Raw genomic sequence first — 13,001 nt, 5'->3', positions numbered from 1 at the left:
TGTGTGTGATCCTACTGTTACTTTATGTTCATCATATAAATAAGGAAAAATAAATAACACCCCACCTTCTCTCGTGGATTCAGAGTATAGTAGAGTTGGAGTATTAACAAATTGGCCGCCACACGTTGAACCAATTTGAAAAAATATTTGAGAAGGAAAGGAAAGGAAGTAGAACAAAAGGGAAGGCATATATAGTTTAATATTATGAGCTTTTACTTTTATATTAATATATAGTTTAATTAATATTTACGCTAGTGCATAGTTTTGAAATTTCTCTTGAAAGAAAAAGTCACAGTTGAGTTTCCTTACTTTCTGTTTGGTACGATGAAACCAGTTCGCACCTTCTGTCATTTCTGTTTTCATAATCGAATGCACTGCTGGTACATGTTCGAGCCAGCTGTTGACTTTCCTTACAGTTACTTTCCTCAAAGGTGACTTTCCTTAAATTGTGTTTGGTATGGTGAAACCAGTTCGCACTTTCTGTATCATTTTCATGAAACAAGAAAAGTCCTTGTGTCACTCGTAAACTTAGCAACTATTCCATGGTGGTGACACAAACATGCTTTGGTTTCTTCTTATTGCTAAGTTGGGGAATAATAGTTACAAAGGCAAAAGCACAGATATTTATGGGAAGTAATTGCCAAAACACCTCCCCAGAGCCTCTCAGCAGTGCATACCAAGCCAATCTTGATAAGATCCTCGCATGGATGTCTTCTGATGCAGCCACAAGCAAAGGCTATAACCACACCCGCATAGGCATCGACACCCCAGTGTATGGCCAATATGAGTGCCGTGGTGATGTTGCTGAAAACTTTTGTCAATTCTGTGTCTCCTTCGCAAGCAGAGAAGCCCCTAAACGCTGCCCCAATAGGGTATCTGCTATAGTGTGGTATGAGTACTGCATGCTAAGGTATTCTAATGAGAGCTTCTTTGGGAAAATTCTCACACACCCCACATGGCATGGGTTAGGAACAAAAAATGTATCCAACATGGAAGAGGTTCGTAGAGGTGAAGGTTTTGTGAAAAGTATGATCACAAAAGCAACTCAGGAAACCAACCACTTGTACTATTTGGGTAGCTTCAATTTGAGTTCCACTCAGAAAAGGTTTGGCATGGTGCACTGCGGCAGAGATCTCTCAAATGAATCTTGCAGACAGTGTTTGGAGGCTTTATTAGAACAAACTCAAAAATGTTGCGAACAAAATATAGGATGGTTTATTTGGTCTGGAACCTGTATGATAAGGTATGATGATCAAATGTTCTACCGTCTTAGCAACCAAACATCTTCACTTCCACCGTCAAATGATGAAACAGGTGAATCTAAAGACTATAAATTTGTAATAATACTTTTTTTTTTTCATCTGTTATTGTTTTGTAAGATTAGAAAGATTGGTTATTCTTCTTTTAATACTGTCACAGATAAACAAAGGGGTTATAGGATGTCAAAAATCTTAATCATAAGCATCAGTGTGATGGGGTCAATAATTATCTGTTTGAGCGTATATCGCTTGTGCTACAGGAGAAGAGTTAGAAAAGGTTCCTGCTATTACACATGCAATAATTTGTATGAAAACTTGTTAATATGGCTATTTTGTAGTATGAACTCACAAACTTCTCTTTATAGATTGGTTTCGTCCATCTTCGTTTCACAAAATTCAAACAGAGGAATCATGGTCCGCAGAGCTGCCTATAATCCCATTAACCACAATTCTGCAGAGTACTGATAACTTTTCAGAAGCATGTAAATTAGGAGAAGGAGGATTTGGCACTGTTTACAAGGTTTTAGAGACTCGAACTTATGACAGATTTCTTATGTTTTATATCAGCTTTTATTTATTGCAAACTTGTATCAGGGAATTCTAGGAGATGGAACTCAAATTGCAGTCAAAAGGCTCTCAAAGTTTTCAGGTCAAGGCTCGGAGGAGTTTAATAACGAAGTCCTGTTCATAGCTAATTTGCAACATCGCAATCTTGTGAGACTTTTGGCATGCTGCTTGGACGAAAATGAAAGCATACTTGTATATGAGTATTTGCCGAATAAAAGTTTAGACTTTCACCTCTTTGGTGTGTTTTCTCCCGGTTTCAAAGATAAATTGTTTTACTGCATTTTATCCACAGCAATTTTTAGTTGAAAATTAGTCTTGGCTAACAAGTCAAGTGCTGCTACTATGAGCTCTGAAGTAGTTTTCTTCTTTCATAAAAAGAAACTAAGTTATATATGTCATTTGGTATCTGTTATATCTATACCCCAATATGTTTTCATGTTCCAATCACTTCACTGTCCTTGTTTTGTCAGATGATGAGAAGAGAAAGCAGTTTGATTGGAAACTAAGATTAAGGATTATCAATGGAATAGCAAAAGGTATTTTATACCTTCATGAGGACTCCAGAGTGACAGTAATTCATAGAGATCTCAAAGCTAGCAATGTTCTATTAGACCATGTCATGAATCCCAAAATATCAGATTTTGGATTGGCAAGAGCATTTGAAATAGGACAGAAACAGGCAAAGACAAAACGAGTAATGGGCACCTAGTGAGTTCTACCCATTTCTAACATTTCTTTGAGTAATAGGATTTTTCTAATGCAATTTCAAACAATTGGTCATTTCAAAAATGAGATTCCTGCTATATTTTGTTTAAGGAACTGAAAAAGTTCTGTTGATTTCCTTTAGCGGATACATGGCTCCAGAGTATGTTATGCAAGGACTGTTTTCAGTAAAATCTGATGTTTTCAGCTTTGGAGTTCTTGTTCTAGAGATCATTTATGGGAGAAAGAACAATGGATTGTATATGTCAGAACATGGTCAAACTCTTCTTTTATATGTGAGTCTTTCGCTCCTATCGGTCAGAAAATTATTCAACAAGTCTCAAGAAGTTTAACAGTATTCACAAAATTGCAACTATTTGCAGGCTTGGAGAACATGGGGTGCAGGAAAATGTTTGGAAACGATTGATCCAATGCTAGAAAAGTCCTTCTTAGGCAGTGAAGTTGAGAGGTGTATACACATTGGTTTGTTGTGTGTTCAAGAAGATGCAAAAGATAGACCAACAATGTCTCAGGTTGTTTTAATGCTGGCAAGTGATACAATGATTCTTCCAAAACCCAAGCACCCTGCATTCTCAATTGGAATAATGGCCTCTGAGGAAGTGTATACATCAAAAAGTTCCAAGAATGTTTCTAATAATGATCTAACTGTCTCTGTTTCTTTACCAAGGTGATGATGAACAATTGCATAAAGGATTTGACAGTTCTCAAATGTAACAAAGTAAAGTTGTATTTATCATTCATTGATAAATAAATTATCTATTAAATTTATGCTCTTATCATTGAAAATTGATGTGAGTGATTTTTACATTGTCAATTGATAAAAAGCTGCTTCTTTGTATGATAGTATCTATCAGATGTAGAGTACATAGAATTTATAATAAACATTACTGTTTATATATGTTAAACATAATTTTTTTAGAAAACTATCTTATTAATTATATTACCAAAAAATAATTGTATTACTCAAATTTTGAGACACAATGACTCCTCTCACCAAAAGTCACCGATCAAAATATCAAATTCAACCTAAAATAAACTTTTCATCATACTTTTCCTTAGATTTCTAATGTCTTATGCTATGAAGTATACCAAATTTTATCACATTCTAACTAAACTGAGTTCTATAGAATTGTGAGATTATATTTTTCCAAAGACTTTTAATATTATATTTCCAAAAGCAACCCAGAAAATTGAATGCAAATTAAAGTATGTTTTGTTAATTTCCAATGTTGCCAATGTTTTATTTTAAAGGTAGAAGAATAACAACAAATTCAAATAATTTGTAATACTCTCTAACATCAATGCCATATTAAATAGAACTTTAAAGGATAAAATATAATAAAGAAGCAAAATCAATTAAAATATAAAATCATGACTACTCAATTCTTTTTTTCGCTAGCAGTACTTTTAGTATATTTTTAATTATAAATGTTATTAAATTTTTAAATATTACTGCTAAATTTATAAAAATGACAGTTATGAGTTTAAGAAGATATATATCAAACATATTTAACTTTGATTATTTTTTAAATAAACTATTTTTTTTTAAATGAATACATCATCATATACTCCACCTAAACATATTCACATATCACAGACGCATGTTAGTAATTTAACAATTATACTTTCAAAGATTTAGAACATTCATAGACCAACTTCGATGTTATTGTTTGAAATGTCTACGAATAATGTACCATTCATCGATTAATATGTTTAAAATTAGTGTCAAGTCAACCAACGGTCTCATCGTTAAGGTGCCATTGTTGACTATGTGAATGAGACTATATATAAAATTCACTCCCACCAACCACCATTAATATGAAAAACTGAGCTTCTACCATGGGACTCGTGACGTAATATCCTTTCTTGACATGGTACGATGGATATGGATGGATTTTTTTAGAGAACTATATTATCGTTAAACTCTATTCTACATATAGACATCATAGATTTGGTCATAGTGATGAAATCAAGAATGTCTGAGACGTAAAGGAACAACATCATTCTAAAACATTTTGTATATTGTCTTTGTTTTCCTTGAGGCGAAAATGATTCTTTTATCTATAAGCAAAACTGCATACGTTCATCAGAAGGGCTTGCAGGTACAAACTCAATGTCAACTTGTAACATCCCAAAATTATACAGTCATCAACTATATACTTAGAATAATCACATGTATTAATATGGCAAAACAGTTTTACAATTAAAGGGATAAAGGTTCGCAAGTGGCCGAACGGCCTTACATATATATATATACATGAGTTTACGAGCGTTCACAAATCACTAAAGACGAACGGTTTACAAAAGTTAAATACCGAACGTCTAAGCATTTACATAAATCAAAAGGGCGTTCGCTCCAAAAATGGCCCGCTAGCCTAACTACACTAACCAATAACCGAACGTCCTACTGTTCGGCCTTCACCTCCATCTCTACGAGATTCTCCTCAGCTATGATTTCCTCTTCAAGCGCTTGCTCCAGAGAAGCATCTCCCTCTGCTCACATCCATATGGATGATCATTGCATTGACAAGACGGACATACATATACAGACAACACAATGGAAAATGCAAGGGTAAGCTTATTGAATTTAATTCAAGTAAAACATACAATTCATACATATCAAACACTTCAATTAATTCACCATACATACATCCAATTCATTCATCAACTCAATCAATTTCCTGATACTAGACTGACTGTCCGGACTGTATGAATCCTGTGTAGCTAAGGCGTCTGTGCACCCAGGTAGAATAACTGGAATACTCATCAGTCGTCACCTGAGGTTAGTCCGTTCTGTCCAAGTTACAGTTATGGACTAGGACCTCCTGCCATTCCCACACATGACATACTCCTCTCTACTTGAGAACGAGCACTCACGGAATATCAGGATGAACCACCATCTAAGCTTACCACGTTCATACTTTACAAATCTCAATTCTCATTCAAGAGTCGTTCCTCCCTGGAACGCTCGTTCAAAATCCACAATCATAAATTCAGTTCTTATAGTTTTCGCACATCATAATACTTCCTCTTAAATACATTTTCATTCTATGTTCCACTTTCATAAAAAGACGAGCGTTCAATCCTCTTCATAACGAGGACGAACGTCAAGAATGAGACCAAAAGGTATTCTTTTCTGAAAATATAAAGCTGACACAATTTTCATGACGAACGTCATTTAAGTTTGAATCAGTTAAATGAACTGACTCTAGAACGATTCAACTTATACTTAAAATAATTCAAGGACCAAGATTCAGAGTCAATCCAACTGAATGAAAATACCAAAGACGAGTACTAAATGTACTAAGTACAATTTAGTTAGAATAACCGACTGCCAGTAAATGACCGAACGCGGTACGCGGAATTAATTGAAATTTTAGGAAGAACGCTATTTAGGTTTACGGACGAACGCTATGAAAGTTAGGACGAACGTTATTTCTGTTCGTTGGAAAATTACGGAAAGAACGAGCGTTCGATATAGGACCGAGCGCTACTTATCATTTACCCTTTGGGACGAGCGTTCAGTATAAGACCGAGCGCCACTTAAGACGTACTTTTCTGTCGAGACCATTCGCTGAATCAAAATCATAGAAAATTTGAATTTATATAAGATGGGATACTTAAGGATTTGTTTTTAACAATTTGACTAAGTGTCTGTATGTAGGTTCTCAAGATTCTCAATTTCACACACAACACTCATGATCTATACGTTTGGCCGAACGCTCAAACGTAAAGCTATATAAAAGAGGGCATTCGTCCTCAAATAGAATCCTTTCCAAATGAAAGGTTTCAGCTATTTCAAAGATTTTACTGAGAATACCGAACGGTCAAAGACCGTTTCGATTACGAACGTTCAGTATCATACAATTTCATATTCAGATTCAACTTACAGTAAACACATTTTCCAGTAGAGATTTTCATACATTACAATGCTCATATCATAGTACAAATCCATACTTTTTCATACATCATCTCATCATACAGCTCATTTTTTCAATTTAATCAAACCATAGAACATTTCATCATTTCCATACATAAATTTATGATCATATACCAACATCCAATATCAAAAGCTCATACTGCATACAATTTACAGAATATGCATACAGTACATTGCATATATTTCACGGAACATTCATACAACACAATATTACTTAGGAATTAAATTTAATAAGCTTCCCTTACCCGGATTAGAAGTGTGCGTTCTATGAGTGAGTGATCTTGATTCGTCCAACTAAGACTCTCTCAACCTTTCTCTTAAGCTCTCCAACTAAAACTAACCAAAAGAAAACGAAAGGGCTTAGTTTACACTCTTGCATGCAGCTGAATCCGGTTTGCAAGAGTTCCAGAAACGAGCGTCCAAGTGGAAACTTACCAGAACTGGAAGTTGTTCGGTCCAAGATGGAGCTCACGGTGCAGCGGACGTTCTCACGGTGCTGAAACGTGAACGAAGAAGAAGAAAGTGAGTTAGGGTAGAGAGAAGATGGAGGTTCTAGAGAGAGGGTAGAGAATTTGGAAATCAGAAATTTTGGGGAAGAAGACGAAGCATGCAGAAGAGTGGGAAGAGAGTTTTCCAGAAATTCATTTTCCCTTCCCAAGCAGGACGAGCGTCCATTCTCCTGCTGCCACATGGATTCCACTCATTATTTCGAATGTTCCAAAGTGACACTTGGCAGTTGCATGCAGAGTGGGTGTGAGTGCGTTTTAATGGCACTAGACGCGTGGCACGGTGCATTAATGGAAGCAAAGAGGTGATTCAGCAGGGAAATTAATGGGACGTGACACAACTAGTCGTAATTTTATCAAGGCTTTGTTAGATAAACTTTAAATTATGAGAGGGGTTTATTTGTAATTTTTGAGAGAATGTTTTGGTTAAGTAGATAATTATATTTTTACTCATATATTTGGTTAAGCTGATATTTGGTAGATGTAGTTGTGTTGTAGAAGCTGACAATAAAAAATAAAGATCACGAACAAAATACTTCCTGAGGCATGTAGATCATTGTCCTTAAGGACTTATCCATGGTGTATTGCACAAGCCCCCCAGGATACAACAGGAACTTCTCAGAATTTCTGAGGATCTCAGAAGTAGCAAGGATATCTAAAGAGAAATATTAAAAACCCAGAATAATTTTAGAAGAAAAGAAGACAAAAAGATTAGAGAATGAGAGAAAGGGAAGAGAGTGCAAATCTGCGTATTTTGTAAAAATCATGCAGTAAGCAAGGCTTCTCCCCAAAGGTTATCAGGTGCACTAGAACTAATAAGCATAGCATTCATCATCTCCTTAAGAGTTCTATTCTTTCTCTCAGCTACTCCATTAGACTCAACTGAATATGGTGAAGTTACCTCATGGATGATACCTTCTTTAACACAATAGTCATTAAATAACACATACTCACCACCTCTATCTGATCTAATCCTCTTAATTTTCTTATTTAATTGATTTTCTACTTCTGCTTTATAGGTAAGAAACACATCAAAGGCTTCATCTTTATTTTTGATTAAGTAAACTTCGGTGTATCTAGAATAATCATCTATAAAGGCCACAAAATAATTTTTACCTCCTCTAGACATTGTTTGTTTCAAATAAGCTAAATCAGTATGAATTAACCCTAACAATTCAGTTTGGCGTTCTACAGAGAAACATGTTTTCTTTGTTATTTTAGATTCTACACATATATCACACTTACTACTCTATTTATTATGCATATTCATTAATCCTAGTCATTGTAATTTCATAACATAGGAAGAATTCAAATGTCCTAATCTAGCATGCCATATATCATATGAGTCAATAATATAAGCAGAAGAAGATGATTCATTAATATTTTCAGAAATGTTAAGTACAAAGAGACCTTGATCACAATATGACACTTTCCCCACAAAAACATTATTTTTTGTCATTACAATCTTGTCATATTCGAATGACACTTTAACCCTCACTTTTCCCAGTAGTGCTACAGAGATTAAATTAACTCTGATTGATGACACATGTAGCACATCACTCAAGGCCAGAGTCTTTCCAGATGTGAGTTTGAGAAGAACTTTCCCTTTTCCCAAAACAGGAGTGGTCCTAGAATCACCGAGGTAGACGTGTTCTTCTCCATCCCTTACACTAGTGTAAGAGGTAAAGGCACTTCTGTTTGCACAAATATGCCTGGTAGCACCAGAGTCTACCACCCACTTGCTTACATTTGTCATCAGATTTACTTGAGAAACGACCGCAGCAATAATGTCATCTCCTTCGACTATATTAGCCTTAGGAGGATTGTCGTTTCTTACTCTACGCCTGCACTGCGGTGCATGATGGCCCGACTTCCCACATACGAAGCAATTTCCTTTCTTCTTAAAGGTGGGGTTAGATGTGTCGGGGCGAAATTTTCGAAAATTATTTTTCTTATTGTGATCAGGTTTGTGTTCGTACCTTTTTGGAGCAGGTTTGTCTTCTACCATGTTTGCTTTTGTAGACAATGCTTTGGCCCTCACAGCAACACATTCTTTCCTGTTGGTATCTTCAATAATTATGTGAGTGATCAACTCTGAAAGTTACATTTGCTTGTGCCTGTGTTTTAGTTGTTGCTTGTAATCAGTCCAGGAAGGCGGCAATTTCTCTATCAGAGGCTCTGAAACAAAGTCATCTGGAAGAAGAACGTTCTCCGCTTTGATATCTTCGAGTAGCTTGTGGTACTCATTAATTTGCGACTTTATGTCCTTATCTTCAACCATTTCCCAGCGATAGTAATTCCCAATGATGAATCTTTGCTTGACTATATCTTCAGTAGTGTATTTGAGAATCAACGAATCCCAAATTTCTTTCGCTTCCTTATAGGAACAATATACATCGAACAAATCATTAGAGAGTGCACTACGTAAAGTATGACGACATACATTGTTTGCATGAACCCAGTCTTCAACTTGTTCTAAATTTGGTGGAAGAGTGGAGTCGGGTTTTCAAGAAGACAGGGCAAAAGCGACTCCATACATGTCTAAGAGGGTTGACACGCGTTCTTACCAGCGCCGAAAATTCTGACCAGAGAAGACTTCAATTTTTGATACATCCGAGAAAGGTTTCGCGAAGACCGTCTGAGTTCCAGAAACAATATTCTGATTCTTCGGGATTGAGTTGTTGTTGTTGTCAGCCATAAGTCCTTAAGATTGTTGTAGAAGCTGACAATAAAGAATAAAGATCACGAACAAAATACTTCCTGAGGCATGTAGATCACTGTCCTTAAGGACTTATCCGCGGTGTATTGCGCAAGCCCCCCAAGATACAACAGGAACTTCTCAGAATTTATGAGGATCTCAGAACTAGCAAGGATATCTAAAGAGAAATATTAAAAACCCAAAATAATTTTAGAAGAAAAGAATACAAAAAGATTAGAGAATGAGAGAAAGGGAAGAGAGTGCAAATCTGCGTATTTTGGAATGAAGAAAGCCACTCTATTTATAGAGTGGGAAATCAACAAAGATTGGCCTAAGGCCCAACGCCAATGGGAAAAATCTCGTGCCTTCCGGAAGTGGCTTTGACCATGCAGCAACAATTTAAACGTTGCACATTAAAAAATTTAACGTTGGCAACCACATCACACGAAACTTGCGAAATGTATCAATGTTAAATTATATTTTACAATATTATATTAATAAATAATAACAAGTTGTTATTATGCAAATCCGGCTGAAAAGATAAGTATGTTTCTAGTTATTATTTTATTTGTAAAACGGTTTCGGCATTTGGAATTTTACGTGGCTATTAAAAGTCATCAGTATTGAATAAAAAGTTAAGACTCAATTTCACATAAATATTTGAGTGTGTGCATGAGGTTTTATTTTAACAAAGTCGCATTAGAGCTTTATGCTCTGAGTATCGAGAAAAAAAAAAGGAGAGAGGGGAGAGTCAAACACTATGAGAGAAATAGTGAGTGCTTGATTTTTTTGTGAGAGAGATGTGAAAGGTTGTCAATGGTATGAGTGTGTCACAATTGACAAGAAAAACCAATTATGATAAGTGATGCTTATAGATGTAGGCATTATTGAGATCCCAAGATGTTTAGGATATGGTGGAAGACAGGTACGTTGAACCTGATGAGGATGAACACCAGATGTTGGCACAGAAGGCAGCATTGAAGAAAACATGTGCAAGAGATGGGTTAACATTGTGTTTTCTCTACGATGTAGTAGATGAGTCAGGATTCGAAAAATAGCGAATCCTAAATAAGTAAAGGAAGCCTGAGAGATATTTGAGGTTGTATATAAAGGTGACAATATTGTGTTAGACAAGTCTGAATACAAGCTCTCAAAGGAGAGTTTGAACAATTGAAGATGGAGCCCAAAGAGCATTTAACCGAGTACATAACTCAGGTGGAGAAGGTGGCCAACCAACTTGGTAAGAATGGAGAACAAAGGTCATCTAGCCAGGTAATGGGAAAAATTTTGAGATCCCTTACAAAAGAATTCAAAAGTATTGTGTGCGCCATCGAAGAATCGAAGGACTTATCAGTCCTCATAGTGGATGAAGTTGTTGGGTCATTAGAAGCCCACGAACAAAGGAGAAGGAGTTAGGATGATCAGGTTGAACCCGATGATCAAGCACTACAGGTACAGTTTGACTCGAAGAAAACTCGGATTACTCAAAGTCGAGGTCCTAGAGGTAGTGGACGAGGAAGTCAAGGACAAGGTGAACGTGACAGAGGACAATGGAAAGGCCGAGGAGATTGGTCAGGAGTTGAGTGTTTTAAGTGTGGCAAACATGACCACTATGCAAACGAATGTAGATCAAGAAAGGGCTACAATTGTGGTAAGTCTAGTCACATTGCAAAATTTTTTCGAGCCGATAAGAAAAGTGAGAGAAACCTTCTTACAAATGAAGAAGATGAAGAATAGATGGGGATTTTGTTGATGTCAAAGATCTTAGAGTCAAAGGTGGAGAATTTAGATGTTGGACCATGCTTGAAATCAAAAGCTGAGGAGATTTATACCAACTCGGTATGGTATATAGATACTGGAGCAACCAATCACATGTGTGGAGATGAAACTCTCTTTGATGAACTCACCAAGGTGGAGGTCAGATTTGTGTCTTTCGGAAAGGTGGTCATGAATGGGTGTGGAACAATCTGGCATATGTAGAAGGATGGAAGAGTTGAAGAGATTAAGGATGTTTACTATGTTCCTAAGCTGGAGAATAACATTATAAGTGTGGTTTAGTTGTTGGAAAAAGGTAACTCAATTTTAATAAAGGACTAGGTATTATATTTGAAGGAGAAGAATGGTCGTCTCATAACCAGGGTAAGAATGGAGAGAAATCGAATGTTTAAAATGGAGTTGCAGATTTTGTAGGAAAGGTGTTTAAAGGTGGACATGAAAGATGCTATAAGATGGCACTTTCAGTTTGGACACCTTAACTTTGGAAGCTTGGTCGAACTCTCAAGGAGAGAATTAGTACTCGGATTACCCGGTATAGAATTTAAGAAGAAGTTTTATAAAGAATGTGTGCTCGGAAAACAGTCAAGAACGAAGTTTCCAAACTCGGTCATGTGCAAGGTAAAAGAGCAACTCAAATTAGTACACATCGACCTATGTGAACCTATTACTCCTAGCTCATTTAGTGGTAAAAGGTATTTCATCTTATTTATTGATGATTTCTCTAGAAAAAATTAAGTGTATTTTTTACAGGAGAAGTTGGAAGCACTAGGAGCATTTAAGATGTTTAGACTGATGGTGGAAAAGAAAATTAACAAGAAAATTAAAGCGTTAAGATCTGTCAGGGGAGGTGAATTCACATCAGCAAAGTTTTAGGAGTATTGTGAAGAGTAAGGGATAAAGTGTTTTCTAACAGCTCCATATTCACCACAACAGAATGGTGTGACGGAGAGGAAGAATAAAACTATTCTTGATATGTCCAGCGATTAAGTCTTAATCAATGCTTGGTATCTTAGTAAAAAGGCTTAAATGATAAAATGCTACCCGAATTGTAGAAAGCGTAAAAAGCACTTTGTTGTTTTGAACAAGCATTAAATGTCATTAAATGCTCAACATTCAAAAACAACAAAAGTGATCAAAGAAAAGACATATATGTTGCAAGCATATCTATTCTACTTCGCATAGATAACCTACTACATGCATCCACCTGCTCCATTCGATGAAAATCGACATTAGAAACAAAGAGGACATTCACGAAATGTTCTCTCCATCAAAAGTCGTGTCAAAAAGATAGTACAAGAAGGTGGAAGTCATCCATGAAGATGACATCCATTCAGTGAAATTTGGTGTTTTCAACTCTAGAGTACTTGTTCTAGAGATCATTTATGGTCAAACTCTTCTTTTATATGAGTCTTTCACCCTTATTGGTCATCAAATTATTCAACAAATCTTAATGAGTTTAACATTGTTGACAGAATTGCATATGCTTGTAGGCTTGGAGAACATGGGGTTCAGGAAAATGTTTGGAAACGATT

At 36.0% G+C, this 13,001-nt stretch overlaps 1 protein-coding gene across 2 annotated transcripts; it reads left to right on the top strand.

Annotated features, from left to right (window-relative positions):
• Positions 1-354: 354 nt before the first annotated feature.
• Positions 355-3,356, top strand: LOC124827265 (cysteine-rich receptor-like protein kinase 10). 2 transcript variants are annotated; one of them, XM_047300291.2, is made up of 7 exons: positions 355-1,314; positions 1,420-1,536; positions 1,625-1,779; positions 1,854-2,064; positions 2,297-2,534; positions 2,674-2,824; positions 2,912-3,355. In XM_047300291.2, exons 1-7 carry the CDS (start codon positions 543-545, stop codon positions 3,218-3,220), a joined length of 1,953 nt encoding a protein of 650 aa, XP_047156247.1. In that variant the 5' UTR covers positions 355-542; the 3' UTR covers positions 3,221-3,355. The 2 variants fall into 2 exon arrangements, with proteins under 2 accessions (XP_047156247.1, XP_047156254.1); XM_047300298.2 differs by lacking the exon at positions 1,420-1,536 and having other exon boundaries at positions 2,912-3,356.
• Positions 3,357-13,001: the final 9,645 nt, after the last annotated feature.

Source organism: Vigna umbellata, chromosome 3 (assembly GCF_029865625.1).
Source record: "Vigna umbellata cultivar VRB3 chromosome 3, Vumbellata_1.0, whole genome shotgun sequence".
NCBI lineage: Eukaryota > Viridiplantae > Streptophyta > Magnoliopsida > Fabales > Fabaceae > Vigna > Vigna umbellata.
The sequence above is the reverse complement of the archived record's forward strand: the minus strand, read 5'-3'. Positions and strand labels throughout refer to the sequence as shown.